Source organism: Babylonia areolata, chromosome 1 (genome assembly GCF_041734735.1).
Source record: "Babylonia areolata isolate BAREFJ2019XMU chromosome 1, ASM4173473v1, whole genome shotgun sequence".
In the NCBI taxonomy this organism is placed as follows: domain Eukaryota; kingdom Metazoa; phylum Mollusca; class Gastropoda; order Neogastropoda; family Buccinidae; genus Babylonia; species Babylonia areolata.
Window position 1 is genome coordinate 69,018,388 of NC_134876.1, and position 17,037 is coordinate 69,035,424.

General features: G+C 41.0%; 1 protein-coding gene across 5 annotated transcripts in view; it reads right to left on the reverse strand.

The window, feature by feature from the left end:
- LOC143286435 (dual oxidase maturation factor 1-like) overlaps positions 1–17,037 on the reverse strand; it is a 36,404-nt gene that overhangs the window by 10,012 nt on the left and 9,355 nt on the right. Inside the window, exons 1-9 of one of the 5 annotated variants that reach the window (XM_076594012.1) lie at positions 13,035–13,055; positions 12,536–12,730; positions 11,082–11,139; positions 9,816–9,950; positions 9,108–9,200; positions 8,386–8,539; positions 6,441–6,655; positions 4,737–4,856; positions 3,250–3,264 (exon numbers count right to left, since the gene is read on the reverse strand). In XM_076594012.1, the coding sequence (XP_076450127.1) occupies positions 3,250–3,264; positions 4,737–4,856; positions 6,441–6,655; positions 8,386–8,539; positions 9,108–9,200; positions 9,816–9,950; positions 11,082–11,139; positions 12,536–12,730; positions 13,035–13,040 (991 nt within the window). In that variant the 5' untranslated portion in view covers positions 13,041–13,055. Of the gene's footprint in view, positions 1–3,249; positions 3,265–4,736; positions 4,857–6,440; positions 6,656–8,385; positions 8,540–9,107; positions 9,201–9,815; positions 9,951–11,081; positions 11,140–12,535; positions 12,763–12,935; positions 12,957–13,034; positions 13,056–17,037 lie in introns of those variants that run through there. The other 4 variants (XM_076594003.1, XM_076594033.1, XM_076594025.1 and 1 more) reach the window with 4 other exon arrangements.

Below are 17,037 nucleotides of genomic sequence, written 5' to 3' on the forward strand. Positions count from 1 at the left end.
CAAGTTTCATTTCTCTTTTTGTCTTATAGCTATCATGATTAATCATGCCTGCAATATTCAGTAATGTGCAAAGAAGACCCTATTTGGAGCGGGGACTGGATGAAAAAATAAGTGCATCTGTGCTTATCTATTATCCTTGGAAATAAAGAATTTAGTCTTATTTTTTCTTGTCTTGTCTTGTTAAAATTCCAGTCTACACGATGTGGGTGTGTGCATACAGCAAGTTACATCTAGCATATACAATTATGATGCAGACTTTTTGCTAGGGTGAAAAATTATGGCCTAGTTTGTGTGTCAAAAGGTTGGTGATCTGTCCTGCTGCTGACAGAATGTGGAGGTTCATCTGAATTTCTCAAAGCTGAAAGATGTGTTCCAATATTTGGTACCAGCGTCCACTTTTCTGTATTACATGGTCCAGAAAAAGAGTAAAGATCCCCAAAGTAGATCACTAGCACACCATTACCTGTCCGGTTCAGAAAGGACTGTTTAAGGCAGAGTCAAACATCCTTCTTGCCAATGTGTACCACATCACAGACCCCCCAAAAGACCCCAACCATTGACTGACTATATTAAATTTTGTCAATAAAAACCATGTACCATTCAGAAGACACATAGTGAAGCACATACCACAACCGAAACAGATGACAAAGCAAATGGGCATTGCTGGTTTTCTGATCTTAAATGATCTTAAAGCAGCTGGGGAAAAAACTGAAGAATAGAAAACGCAAAGAAAGAAAGTAAACTCACTGAAATGAGCAGAACTAGAAGCATACTTATCTTTTGTAAACACTATACAAAATACATGTGGAAAGCCATAAACAAGGAAACAAATTACCACAACCACAATCATCCCCTGTCAATAATTCACCAGATGACATCAACTAATGTTTTTCCATAATTTCCAGTTACTGCTTAGGGTCAAACAACCTTGAAAGTTCAGATCAAACTTGACAGGAAGACTTGTAATACCTCCCATGTCAGCAACTCAAGTGCCCATTGTCTTTCACATGAATCAATGAAGACAAACAGGGACCTAGGGATATAATGGGATTGGTTAGAAAGTTCTGAAGCTGCCAGCTTCAGGAATTACTGATACTGATCTACAGAACTTATTTATTGAAATAAAAAGTCATTTGCTCATACAACTCAACCATATATAAAGAATCCACCTGTTCACGTTATTGAACCATTTATATTTTATTTGCATTGTTCACACCATAAAAAAACAACAAAAAAAAAAAAACAAAAAAAAACCCATACAGGAAAGATTTTGTTCATGAACATTTTGATTCACAAAATATGTTAACCATCCAACCATGATTCCAAACTTCTCCAAACACATTAAGTCTTTAATTTTTTTTTTTTTTTTTTTAAGAAAAAAAAAGATGAAGGGAAATAATTGAAAGTAGTGGAAAGGGACAGAAGACAGGGTCAGGGAAGGAGGGGAGACAGAGAACCGAATAGCACTGCATAATTTTCATTTTCTTAGGATAATAGAGCAAGGAAGACAATGCATTTTTTTCATTCAGCCCTCAAATGGGAAAATCATTAAATCAAAACAGCATGTTCACTTTTCATCATGAATACATAAATAATAAAATAACACAATGAAATGACATATACAACTCAATATAGCGAATGGAGAATGAGAAGAGGGAGAATCAAAGGGAGAGCAATGGGTAAGAAAAAAAAGCAAAAAAAAAGCAGGGTTCACTCACCCACACACACTACATGTGCAAATACTCAAACACTGCATGCAAAATGAATGGATGAAAATATACGTACAGACAACATACATACATGAATGGCAAGAATCTTCAGACTAACATTTGTAAAGTTATGTGAATGTCATAAGTGGCACTGCTTGCAAACTTATCCATGAGATATGCATATTTATTTATGAAAACACTGACTGAACAATTGTTTTAAAGTGTTTTCACTGGATGAATCCCATATTGTAGAAGCATATTAATGTGCAATTCGCTCACAACCATTCACTGCTTAATAATATTGACTTCTTGCAGAAATTATTATACACAAACAGTAAACTAGCATAAATGAACCAGTATAATCAAAATAACTAGCTGACTCACAATAACAAATTTCCATATGTAATGATAAGTGATACAGCAGTTGATTGATAATACAGCGTCCTCAAAGATATTTGGCTTGAACCTTTGACATTGTTTCACTCCGATGCTGATGGAAGGAAGACAAAATGATTATGAAAGGAAAAGAAAAAGGAAAGGAAAGGAAACAATATAAACCAATAATAATGTGCCATTTCTATTTCATCTGCATTATTCAAATATTTGGAAAAAATATATAGATAAATGTATTCATCTACAGCAGTCAGCTTAATATATTCCTTTTTTTCTTTTCTTTTTTTTAATTTTTTTTTTTATCTCCTACACAAAAAAATAGGGCTTTAGGAGAAAATGTTCCTGTCATACTGCATTTGGTAATTCAATTGACTGTTGATTTATAATATCAATGATTATAGATTATGTTGTACACTTTATACTGACTTCACAAAAGCTTTTGATTTCATCCATGAATTAATTTATCTAAAAAATAAACCTTTTGTTGATATATGGTGTATGAGTGAATGCAGTCATTTTAACAAAACTGCCATCAAACTGTATGCATCAGTATGTGTAAGTCAGATGCACAGCCTGCCCAGTATGGCAGTTCTGTGCTCAGTCCTCTTCTTTTCTCAATATATGTCAATAATATTCCCTTACATGTGAATCAATCATGTAAACTTTTCTGTTTTAATGTTCAATGATTCTGTTTTATGTTTCTACTACTTTTTATATGCTTTCTTGTTTCACTTAAGGTACTGGATTGTAAAGCACTTAGAGCTTGCTTATGCTTGTACTATAGCGCTTTAAAAAAAAAAAAAATTATGCATCACTCTGATCATAACAGTACATCCCAGTCATTGCAACAAGTGGTTGAAAAATTAAAACAATGGCATGATTTGAATCACTTCTCAGATTCCCTAAGAGATAATCTCATGGTCATGAGAACAGGGCCAAAACGTTGGCAAATGTCAAAACGTATGTAGAAATATCACATTCATGCCAAATTAAACACATGCTTTTTCTTATACACAAATAATACATCAATGCTACTTGACTCTGCAGGTACTAGATCACTTAAGACCTTATCAGTTTTAGTTTTTAAACTATTCTTTGCAGACCATCACCTTTATAAAACAGGACTATAAATCAATTGCAGTCTTACCTTTGAAGTAACTGTCTGTCAACAAAGAAATTTCAATGCATGGAATAAATTCAGACTTGTTCAAATCAGACTAACATCAAAGTTTCATTTTAACGCTGAGGTTGCAATAAACCAGATCTATTTTGAAAGGATTGGTGTACTCAGATCAAACCTATGTTACTCTTGTAGTCCACTTTGGAGCTAGCCACCACCATCAGATTGCTCCATAGCAACATAACCTGCTAGAGGCATCTTGCCCTCCATTTTGAAAACATCCATGACATTCATAAACGACACACCCTCCCTTATACACCCAGATGTAAATCACAACATCTGCCCAATACACCAGACTTTTTCTTACACATTTTGTAAAATCACTGTCATAAATTTGTGTGGAAAAAAAAAACGAATGACAGAATTATGAGAAAAACAACTCATAGAAGTATCAAAAATGGAGGTCTGGGACTACCAGAACTGAAGGCTTTTGTGTCTTCTTTAAGATACTGAAAGTTGGGACAACAGGTTATGAACAGATGAACATTGCAGTTGTCTTGTTGTAACGCGTCTGAATAGGAAACGAGTGTCCACGGGTTCGATTCCTGTATACAGACCTTTTTTTTTCTTTAAAAAAAAAAAAATATTCATATCCCCCCCTCCAACAGACCTAGAATAGTGGTCTGGGTGTTAGTCATTCAGATGAGACTAGGTCCTGTGTGAAGCATACACTTAGCACACATTAAAGAACCCAGGCTGCAATAGGGTTGTTCTGGTCTAAATTGTGATAAAAAAAATCCACATTAGAAGTAAAACAAGTACACTTGCAGACAGAAAGAAGAAAAAAATGTGTGGCAATGTACTGTGGCAAGACACCCTCCCCAGTGACAGTAGCCTGAATTTCACAGAAAAATTTGTTGCAACAAAAATACAACAAAATACAATTAACAGCACACAATACTAAATGAATATGTAAAATCTGTTTTGTTATGTGTTAGTCATTTTTTTTATGTTAGACCAAACTGTGTATTCTTGATGTTGACTGTGTATTCTTACGTTAGCTGTGTATTTTGTTTCATGAAAAAATAAAAAAATAAACTTTCCACTTGATGTTACCTGTACATTGTTGATTTATATGTGTATTTTGTTTAATGAAAACCCCCCCAAAAAAACATATAGCACTTTCCCTCTATATTGTACATGTGTTTTGATGTTATCTATGATGGCAAGACATGTTTATTTCAGGAAACCCCTTGGGAGCACATGAAAATGTTACATATTGTCAGGAGACAAATATAAATATTAGTAACATTTGCTATTGTGCCCATAACTGTTTACAATGGCCACACCAACTGTTTGGTTAAGATACACATTATTGAGGAAGAAAAGGCAAGAAGAAAAAAGTAACATATTTGCATTTGTCTAATTTTTAAATAATATTAAAAAAAAAGACAAAGCAAAAGAAGGTGAAGAATGAAATGGAATAATATAAGATAAAAAAAAAATGTACATACTTTCCACCTGCACTTCCTCAGAGTCCTGAATGGTGTCCACATTGAAGAACAGGGCAATCTCCCGTGGGAAACGGAGGTCCATGATGAAGATGATCAACCCGAGAAGTATACAGGCTATCCCTGCAACATCATCATCACCATCACCGTCATCATCATCATCTTCTTTTTCACCACCACCACCACCATCACCATCATCATAATCATTATCATCGTCATTGTCGTCATCTTCTTCACAATCACCACCATCACCATGATGATGATGATAAGAAGGATACTTAAATTTAAAGCTCCTGTCTTTGGTCAAAGACAATGTTCTGAGCTCTTTACAAACACATCGTATTTGCACAACACGCTACCAACTTGGGCGGAGCCCAGGCTGAGAGCTGCCTTTGGGTACTCATCATTTGTTTCCTGTGTCATTCAGTCAGGTTTCAGTCACACACACACACACACACACACACACACACACACACACACACACACACAGAGTCATAGAAATGTGTAACTTTTAACGTGTATGACTGTTTATTGAAAAAAATTGATAACATAATTTTTACACAAAAGCTATTAACGACTCACTAGCCTTCACTTTACAACCAATAAGTAATTTTCATATACTTCATGTAAAAACCACAACTGATGTGTCTTGCTGTTCCGGTCATGACAAAATTAACTGTATTTCTTTCCTGTGCAGGAAATCATTCATCACGAAGAAACTGGTCTTATCAGAGCCAAATTTGTCTTGTCAAATTTTGTTGTCAAAATGATTCATGAAGGACAATGGGTTTGTTAACGGTCTTCATCCAAGTCATTTTCTGTTGTCATAAAACATTCTTTCAATAGACAAGTCATTTATTGTTTTGTTGTGAAAAATAAACAAACACATTAGTTATTAACAGTAAAATCTGAAAGTCAGTATTCGTTTTAAAGGGTACTATTACAACTGCTACTACTACTTCTACTATGACTACTACTACTACTACTAATGATGATGATGATGATGATGATGATAATGTAACAGTGTGTAATCTTTTAAACTATGCAATGAAACCAAGTACATGCGTATAAACAGCTGACATTTTTAAGTGTTCTTAATACTTAAAGTGTACATAGATGTGTCAATATAAACTGGAATATAAGTTTATAAAGTTATGTGATGTCTTGATTCCTTAAACACATACATGTCTTTTAAATGCATATTTTACATTTGAATTGTTTGCATGAGCAACACGACCATATGTGAATTTATCAGGTGGTGGCCTAATGGTAATGCACCCATGTAGGAAGCTAGTGTCCATGAGTTCGAGTCCCATTTACGGACTTTGAGTGGTGGTCTGGGTGCTAGTCTTTCAGATGAGTCTATAAACCGAGGTCACATGTGCAGCATGCGCTCTGTGCACTGAAAGTCCACAGCATTTAAAGGGTTGTCCCTGGCACAGTTCTATTGAAACATCCACTTTCATCAGGTTGTAAAACAAATACATCTGCATGCAGAAAGAAACCCACAAAAAAACCCATACCCAACCCTCCCTGAACTCCCCCCCCCAAAAAAAAAAAAGAAAAAAGAAAAAAAAGGGTGGTGACACAGAGAAATCTGTTGTGACAAAAAGTAATACAATACAATACAATACAATACAATACAACACAACACTTTGCGTTTTCTTGCTGTCAACACACAAACTACTAACAGCTCCACAGCCCTACCAGTGATGAGGCAGACCCAGAAGCTGCCCCCATAGGAGAATTCCAGCCGGTGCTCAGCCGTGAAGGGGATGACGAGGTCATTGACGTTGCGAAGCGTGGCCCAGATGATGTTGGCGGTGATCATGGACGCGCCAGTCATGGCCAGGAAGTAAGCTCCGTATCGCAGCAACACGAAGAACAGTATGTTGGCCAGCAACCACAGAGGGAAAGCCAACCTGCACAAAGAGAAAGAGGCATATTGGAGTCTTCTTTTCCTTCTTCTTTTTGTATAAAACCATCTTCTCCTTTTACGCTGTGACGAGGCATTGGGGTGCTGCACAGAAGAACTGTCTACCATTTTCTTTTAGGTCTGTCAGTTGTGTATTTCTAGAGTACAAGTATATTGTGAAAATAAAGAAAAGAAAAAAAATGGTAATAGCTCTCATAGCATTTTATGGCCATAAAAGCTGTAAATTCATATCTACTGTGTCTAAGGCTCGACACATGAAGGCAGGGCCTAATCTTCTTCTTCCGCCCTTGTAACCTACCCCAAACCTGTTCACAGCTGGATGGACAGAGGAAAACTTGGAGTGAAGTACCTTTCCCAAGGACACAACACTATGCCAAAACGGGGCCTCGAACCCTCAACACTGTGAACACTGGATCAGGTCCAACACTTTCCGATTCTGACATGGATAATGGTTGATGTCATAGCCCTTCTGAGCTGGAGTCAAAAGACTGATGTTTTGGAGTATAATATGGTATCATTGTTTCTTAGCTGGAGTTAAAGAGGGACATTATCCTTTCTAAGTTGGAGTTAAAGAGTGATGTTATCCTTTTTGTGCTGAGGTTAAAGAGTGATGTTATCCTTTCTGAGTTGGAAGAGTGACATTATCCTTTTTGTGTTGGAGTTTAAGAGCGACATTATTCTTTTTGTGTTGGAGTTTAAGAGTGACATTATTCTTTTTGTGTTGGAGTTTAAGAGTGACATTATCCTTTTTGTGTTGGAGTTAAAGTGTGACGTTATCCTTTTTGTGTTGGAGTTTAAGAGTGACATTATTCTTTTTGTGTTGGAGTTAAAGTGTGACGTTATCCTTTTTGTGTTGGAGTTTAAGAGTGACGTTCTCATTTTTGTGTTGGAGTTTAAGAGTGACGTTATCCTTTTTGTGTTGGAATTTGGAGTTAAAAAGTGACATTATCCTTTTAGTGTTGGAGTTAAAGTGTGACGTTCTCCTTTTTGTGTTGGAGTTTGGAGTTAAAAAGTGACATTATCCTTTTTGTGCTGGAGTTAATAGTGACATTGTCCTTTCTGAAGTGGAGCTAAAGAGTGATGCTGTTCTTTCTGAATTGAAGTTAAAGAGTGACGTTATCCTTTTTCAATTGGAGTTAAAGAGTGACGTTATCCTTTTTGTGTTGGAGTGATGTCTTGGAGTAAAAGAGTGAAGCTATACTAACATGCCTTACTTTGAATAAGAGAATGTAGCTACCCTTTCTGAAATGGAGTAAAGAGTAATGTCTTGGAGTAAAAGAATAGTATCATCCTTCCTGGGTTGTTGTAAAAGAATGGTTATATTTTCTAAGCCGAAATCGAAAAGTTATGTTTGGGAATAAAAGACCACTTTATCTTTTTGGAGTTGGAGTAAAAGATTAATGTAATATCCTGAGTTAGACCTGGTGTAGCCTAACATAGCTTGGTCAGGTCAAGAGTAATCTAGTTGTGTGGCCAATGGCATAGACTGCAGTGGACTCTAGTTGTGTCTTAAAGTCCATGGTAATAATGCTTTACAAATCGAGTAGCCAGTAAAAAAAAAAAGTTTAGTAAAAGGAACACTGTCAAAGTGGTCATGTTCATGCGTTTACATTCACACACACAGACACAGACACACACACACACACACTCACACACATGCACACGCACACACACTGTTGAAGAAGACTGAAACAGTAACGAGGGGAGTGCACGTACCACAGCACAATGTGTGAATACCATCCAGCTTGTCGGTAGTGCCGCCCCCAGCGAATGCCCTCGCCGTCAAAGGTGAAGTACTCAGCTACCCACAAGATGGGCAACGGCAACCCTCGGAACTGGGCCGCTCGGTACTCCTGCTGGAAGCGGCCAGCTGCACACACAATAATGGTCAGTAAGGATGCTAGCAGTATTATCATTATCATTACTGTTGTTACTGTTGATACCTATACAACACCTATTTTCAATCAAAACCAAAGTTTTGGAGCTGTATGCACTTTACAAACTACGCATCACCAGTCTGCAGTTTCGTGACCAAAAAGCTTCAACAATTTTCAATGTTAATGTAACAGTGCAGTCTTTGAAGGGAAAAGTTACCCCCCCTTTTTTTTTTATTGCAAGTAGATCAAATATAGCATGGGTTTTCATGCCAATTAAAAAAAAAGTTATTTCATACTTCGAAAATTATTTCTTTATTTATAGAAGTGGCATCACTTTCCGTTGGAAATTTATGAGTAATTTTCTTTCTCTCTCTCACTCTCTCTCTCTCTGTGTTCAACAGGAAGACTTATTACTAAATAAAATCTGTATCTTTGAGTAATAAAGCATCTCTCTCTCTCTCTCATGTAGCAGAAGCAGCAGTAGCATCAGCAGCATCAACAGCAGTAGCAGCGGTAGATTTGCACTGAGCAGCAGCAACCTTGCACCGTGGCTGCACGTACCGAAAGGCCCGAACCCAAAACGCCCCTGCCTCCATTCCCAGCTGAAGTGTTCGTTGTAGTTTATGGTCTCGTTCAGCTGCTGCTCTGGCTCCCCTGTGAACAGCATAAACAATAATTCTGCTGTGTTCATTTCAGTCACTAGGCTAAACCTGGAAGGGATGTGAGGTCAGGTTACTGGAAAAAAAAGAGTATTCCATCCCCAAGCATCGTATCCTGCTGTTTTTGTTCATACCCATTATTTTCAGGCTTTCGTAATGGAAAGTCAAGAGAGGCTATGTTGCGGAAGTGCGTGACACGAGCACATCTGATTGACCATACAGACTTGTGCAGCATCAAGTAGCACCGTTAATGAAAAGGTTTAAAGAAAAAAATGAGCTGAGTAAAAGGAGTGGGTCACTGTTTTCGTCAGTGGTAACTCAACATTTTATGAACAGCAAAAATACTAGCAGTATGAGCACACACACATACATAGAGAAAAACAACACACACACACACACACACACACACACACACACACACACACACACACACACACACACACACACACACACACACACACACACACACACACACACACCTCTGTCCTCACAGATTCATACAAAAGCTGACCGTGTACCCACACACACGTACATGAACATACAAGCCCCCAAATCCACACACACACACACACACACACACACACACACACACACACACACACACACACACCTTTCAGCGTGACATTGATGCCCCTCAGCCCAATCTGCACTGCGACTGAGGCGTTGATGTCCTGCCCAGTACCGGCCTTGTACTTGGTCTCTGTGGTTGTCTCCGCTACATCCCATGTCATAGCGAAGTTGGACACTGTGAACACCAACAGGCGAGAGTGAAACCATTTCAGAAATGGAATGTAATGCTCCCGAGGGATGGATAATTGACAGAGACTTACCTGTAAGTTGAAGTTTGATTGCAAATTTCCTTTGTGTCCCGAAAGAATTACGACTGAATATGTGAGTCAATTGTTACTGTTATTGTTGTCATATATTAATGTTCTTATTATATGGTACTCTTTGGAGATTCAAAATGAATTCAGTTCTTATCTTGTATTAGATTATAAAAAGACCCCAGAACAACAACTTTACTGGTCACTCACCAACCCTCGTTAAAGTCCACTCTACTTTCTGTCACTTGAAACTGTTCAGGTGACAGGGAACACTTCATTAAAAAAAAGAAAAGAAAAAAAAGGTTCAGTTTCAAGGAAGTATCGAACCATGAGGACTGAGCAGATGCCTGACTACGCATGAACCAAATGAGCTCGACAGCTCTTGGGAGCCTAGCTTAGGTTTGTATGAAACATGCCAACAGCTTGGACAACATGAACATACGAACAAACCAACCAACTGAAAACTTTCTTTGTCAACAGCTGGGACAGTATTAACATAGGAACGAACAATGTGAACATCAGCTTTCCTTGTCGACAGTTTGAACAACATGAACATAGGAAATGACAAGCTGAAAGCTCTTTTTTTTTGTCAACAGCTGGGACAACATGAACACAGAAACGAACAAACGATACAGACAACAGCTTCTCTGTCCAACAAACAAACCAAAAGCTTTTCTTGTCAACAGCTGGGAATACATGAACACAGGAACGAACAAACAAACTAAAAGCTTCCCTTATCAACAGTTTGGACAACATGACCACAGGAATGAACAAACAAAACAGACAACAGCTTTCTTTTTCAACAGCTTGGACAATATGAACACAGGAATGAAAAAAACAAACCAAAATCTTCCCTTATTGAAAGCTAGGACAACATAAACACAGGAACGAACAAACAACCAAAAGCTTCCATTATCAACCGTTTGGACAACATGAACACAGGAAAAAACAAACCAACCAACCAAAATATTCCATTATCAACAGTTTGGACAACATGAACACAGGAACGAACAAACAAAACAACAGCTTTTCATGTCAACAATAGGACTTACCCAGTATGACAGAACCGATAAACAGGCTCACAGTGATTCGGATGAACGTGAATAGTCGCTGAAACAATGAATCCAAAAGTAAAACTAGCACAGTATGGGTGAATATACAGGAAAAGATATCCTTCATATTAAATCAAAATCAACAATAACAAGAGGACTGTAAGTCAACATGTGCGTTCTGTTTCTTCGATCCATCCTTCATCCTCAAAAGAGGAGGAAGAAGAAGTTTTAATATTGCATCTCATGTGGGAAAAAGTCTTTAAAGAAATCCACTACTTGATGCAGACACACTTTGAACAGCTGATGACTGACTTAACGATAATCAAACTGCAGTTTAAGCATCTCATATTAGTAGTTTTCTGTATAATGTCAAAGATCAGGGTGGTCCAGAACCACCAGTCTCTATACTACTTGTATTGCAGAATTAACCCCTGTATTTGTGACTATTTCTGTTGCGCTGTGTAGCGTTGTGTATGCTGACAAAGTCTCGCTGTCTGTCTGTCTCTACCCCACTCCTATTTCTTCTTTTGACTAATCAATCAATACATTTTGTCTCCTTCCTTGCCCTGTCCCTGACTGCCTCCTCCATCCATGCCAGCCTATCTGCCTCCTACATCCATGCCAACCCCTGTCTCTCTGCCTCCTGCATCCATGCCAACCTATCTGCCTCCTCCATCCATGCCAACCCCTGTCTCTCTGCCTCCTGCATCCATGCCAACCTATCTGCCTCCTCCATCCATGCCAACCCCTGTCTCTCTGCCTCATCCATCCCTGCCAACCCCTATCTGCCTTCTACATCCCTGCCAACCCCTGTCTCTCTGCCTCCTGCATCCATGCCAACCTATCTGCCTCCTCCATCCCTGCCAACCCCTGTCTCTCTGCCTCCTCCATCCATGCCAACCCCTGTCTCTCTGCCTCCTCCATCCATGCCAACCTATCTGCCTCCTCCATCCCTGCCAACCCCTGTCTCTCTGCCTCCCCCATCCCTGCCAACCCCTGTCTCTCTGCCTCCTCCATCCCTGCCAACCCCTGTCTCTCTGCCTCCTCCATCCATGCCAACCTATCTGCCTCCTCCATCCATGCCAACCTATCTGCCTCCTCCATCCCTGCCAACCTCTGCCTCCTCCATCCTCTTTCTCTGCCTCCATCCCTGACAACCTCTCTGTCTGTCTCGTTGGAGCGTGTATGCGTGCATATAGCTGTACAAATCACAATGGTAACAATCAGCAGCTGTTGAGTCAGACAGCCTGAGAGCACATGGAAAGCTATTGGTATTTGATTGGGAACGCCTAGGAGTCTGTTGGTGTTTGATTGGGAAAGAGGCAGAGACAGCCAAGAAACACATGCTGTAAATGACAAACAAAGCTGTCGTATGAGTGGGGCAGAAGAAGGACTCACACTTGTTTACTGATACTTGATTCTCTCTCAGGACACACGTTACATAATATGCTTACCTCTTTGCCTCTGATGCCGGGCAGAACGATGTAGAAGGAGAAGGCGAGGATGGCAAGACAGAAGATGAGGCCAGACACCAGAATATCGGCCTCCACTGGGGTGTGCAGGGCCTCGTAGAAGGTAGGCGCTCCATTGGAGCGGAAAGCAGAGTAGCCGCTCACGCTCATCCTCAGGGTGTCTGTCAAAACCCGGGACTGTAATGAAAGTGGCCGGATCGTTATGTTCCCTACTTGTATATAATATATACACATATAGATATATTACCGAGCTTCAATCAAACTGAAATATAATTGTGTACAATAAATGGAATCAAGCGACACACACAAAAAAACAAAAACAACAACAAACAACAACAACAACAAAACAACAACAACAAAAACAAAGAAAAAACAAACGTACGTGCATATACTCTAAATCAAATCAAATCAAATCATGTTGCTTATAGCCCAGCTGACCACAAAGGGACTATTTCAGAGCTGAATGCCCATCAGTTCGTACATCCATTTGAAGAGAATATCTGGAATGAATAAGCAGGCCAACAGGTTACATTCCTCCAAAGCACGCCAACTGAAAGGAATTTCATTCAGAGGAATGTTCACTGAGCACTACTTAAAAATGCCGGTCACCATTTTCTTTTTTCATACGTGATTCATACAGCTGCATAGCAGGTCACAGATGTATCTATATCTATATCTATCCGTCTATCTATGTATTCGATGCGACATTTTAAGGCCACGGATCTCACGAACCAGGAAGCGGATGTACACCGAGTTTGTTTACAAGACACGACACTCATTGGGAGACAATGACCCTGTCGGTATGTGTGACGGGACATTAAACAAAATTCCTCCTTCTCTTGGGAGATAACGAGAGAAAAAAAAATATCTGAAAGCGGAATCCGGAAGTGGAGATAATCGCTTGGCTCTGTGATAAGAAACTCTAGGAAGAGAAGAGAAGAGAAGACTTCTGTTCTTGTCCTCAGCCAATACCAACAAAGCCCGATAATTATGGATAATTATGGTGTATAACGCGAAACCGAAATGGCAAGTAACAACACAGACACAAACACACACAGACACACACACAGACACAGACACAGACACACACACACTGATCGGATCAGTTGCTGCATGGTGTTCATGAACGGTCTCCATATAATTTGTAGCTTCCTGAACAGCTGTCGCTGACGTTGCTGAACAAAGTCTGTTTACACTTATCCTATTTGCACACAATCAAAAGTCCATGTACGTACTTTTAACTCCTGCTATTTACATATGATTAAATGTCTATGCTGTTGACTCCAGTCACGTTATCAACACGTAGGTATATCGTCCCTATACTGTTTACTCAGGCCACTGACGGATGTAGGCTACACGTCAGTCATCAGAATAACTATGTCGTTGTTAGTCTGTATTCAAGTTACTGTTCTTGTCAATTCTTCACGAAGTTAACAGACTGTTTTACAGTAATCCACCAGCGAATGGTCTGAATGATCATAACAATAATCATGATTTTTACCACAATACGGACTGTAATTAAAAATGCAAGTTGGTGTTGGTTGCGACAATATCTAAAAAAACAACAAAACAAAACAACAACTAAAAAACGTGCACATGCAGACATGTTTATTTCTGAAGCGACCAGGCTTCAAACGACCGGAAGACTGATGACAACATGGAACACTAAACAAAATATTAACAACGTTGAGCATCCTGAAGAGAATGCTATCGCTGTTAATATTAACATGATTTTTCTCTGGGGGCGCTCTTGGTGAAGTTACACACACGAACACATGAACAGTTTGAACTGAAGGTGTCAAAGCCTGCAAACTGATTCATATACACGACACATCTTAGGTGCATCCAGTCTGCTTTAAAGACAAGGAGATCGACATAAGCATCGTAAAAGCCCACTCGCGTATATGCGAGTGAACGTGGGAGTTGCAGCCCACGAATGCAGAAGAAGAAGAAGAAGAAGACATAAGCATACAGTTGGGCCAGCACACACACACACACACACACACACACACACACACACACACACACATATATATATATATATATATATATATAACATCAGTATATAGTAGAGAGACTACAAGAGCTGATAGAAGACGGTGAGATGGACATCGAGACACAATGGGAACACAGCAAGAAGCTCTGGCACGACACATGCGAAGAGGTCCTTGGCAAGAAGAAAACTCAGCACAAGCAATGGATCTCTGCCAACACCATCCACAAGCTGGAAACAAGGAAAGAGAAGAAAACTTTGCTGAACACGAGCAGAACAAGAGCAACTAAGGCAAAGGCACAGGAAGAGTGCACGGCAGTGGACAGAGATGTAAAGAGGAGCATCAAGAAGGACAAGAGGGACTACATCGACGACCTGGCCAGTCAAGCAGAGGCAGCAGCCAGACAGGGGAACCTGAAGGACCTGTACCTGGTGACCAAGAAGTTGACAGGCAATTTCCAGCAGACCGACAAGCCAGTGAAGGATAAGAACGGGAACCCACTGACAACAACCGAGGAACAGCTGAAACGATGGGCAGAACACTTCAGGGAGCTGCTGAACCGCCCCGCCCCTGATGCACCACCAGACATTCCACCTTCTGAGACAAAACTGCCCATCAGCTGCGACAAACCCTCAAAGGTAGAGATCAAGAAGGCCATCATGACTCTGAGAAATGGGAAGGCTGCAGGGCCGGACAAGATACCAGCAGAAGCCATCAAAGCAGACACGGAAATAGCTGTCAACATGCTATACAGTCTCTTCAGCAAAATCTGGGAGAAGGAGGAGGTACCGGCCCAGTGGAAAGAAGGAATCATCATCAAGCTGCCGAAGAAAGGAGACCTCAGGGACTGCAGCAACTACCGAGGGATCATGCTCCTGTCAACTCCAGGAAAGGTTCTCAACAGGGTTCTACTGGAAAGGATGAAAGAGGCCGTCGACCCCAAGCTCCGAGACCAGCAGGCAGGCTTCCGGCGGAACAAATCCTGTGCCGACCAGATCGCCAACCTGCGCATCATCGTGGAGCAGTCGCTGGAGTGGAACTCCCCCCTCTACATCAACTTCATAGATTATGAGAAGGCATTCGACAGTGTGGACAGAGAGACGCTGTGGAAGCTGCTGAGGCACTACGGAGTCCCAGAGAAGATCATCTCCTCATCCGGTGCACCTACCAGGACGTGAGCTGCAGGATTGCCCATGCAGGCCAGCTGTCCGAAAGTTTCGAGGTAAAGAGCGGAGTTCGTCAAGGGTGCCTGCTGTCACCGTTCCTCTTCCTCCTGGTCATCGACTGGATCATGAAGACCACTACAACAGGCAGGAACAACAGTATACAGTGGACACTCTGGACACAGCTGGACGATCTCGACTTCGCTGACGACCTGGCGCTCCTGTCACACAACCACAGCCAGATGCAGGACAAGACCACTCGCCAGGAGACCACGTCAGCCAGGACAGGGCTCAAGATCAACAAGAAGAAGACCGAGCTGATGAAGATCAACACCACTGCCAACACTCCAGTCACAGTCGGTGGAAAGCCCATCAGGGAGGTGGAGTCTTTCGTCTACTTGGGAAGCGTGGTTGACCGACAGGGAGGCACGGACCGAGACGTCACAGCCAGAATCAGCAAGGCAAGAACAGCTTTCATCATGCTCAAGAACATCTGGGCATCTGGAGCAATCAGTATGAAAACCAAACTCCGCATCTTCAACTCCAATATGAAGTCAATTCTGCTCTACGGATGCGAGACATGGCGGACAACACAGACGATGCAGCAGAAGATTCAGACATTTTTCAACACCTGTCTGAGGCGCATCTACAAGATCCGATGGCAGGAGAAGATCCGAAACGAAGATCTGTGGGAGCAAGCGGGACAGGAACCAGTGGCCAAGCGGATACTGCGGAGGAAGTGGGGCTGGATCGGACACACCCTCAGGAAGCCAGCGTCCAGCATCACACGCCAAGCCCTGACCTGGAACCCGCAGGGAAAGAGGAAGAGAGGCCGGCCTCGCAACAGCTGGAGGCGAGATACCGAGGCAGAGCTGAAGCAGCAAGGGACCAACTGGACTGGAATGGCCAGAACAGCCCAGAACAGAGTTCGATGGTGAGGGGTCGTCGATGGCCTATGCTCCACCACGAGCGATGGGCAAAATGAATGAATGAATATAGTAGAGAGAGAGAGAGACTGGACAGACAGACACTGGCAGAGACACTCGGAGACAGAATGTATGTCAGTGTGTGTGTGTGTGTGTGTGTGTGTGTGTGGGCCTATACATGGGGGAGGAAGGTGGGATGAAATTGTAAAGGAGGATTGCGGCTTTGAGTTCTTGCGCGAATGTGAGCATGCGCAAATGAATTTGCATCAATGATCGAATGCATGCAAGAGTGTCTCTGTGTGTACTTGGTTCAAATGAACATGCAAATAAGCCTACTTCATGCAGTGAGATGAGTTCATGCTGGTTTTGTTCTTTCTCGTCCCCTCGTCTGAAGGGCGTTT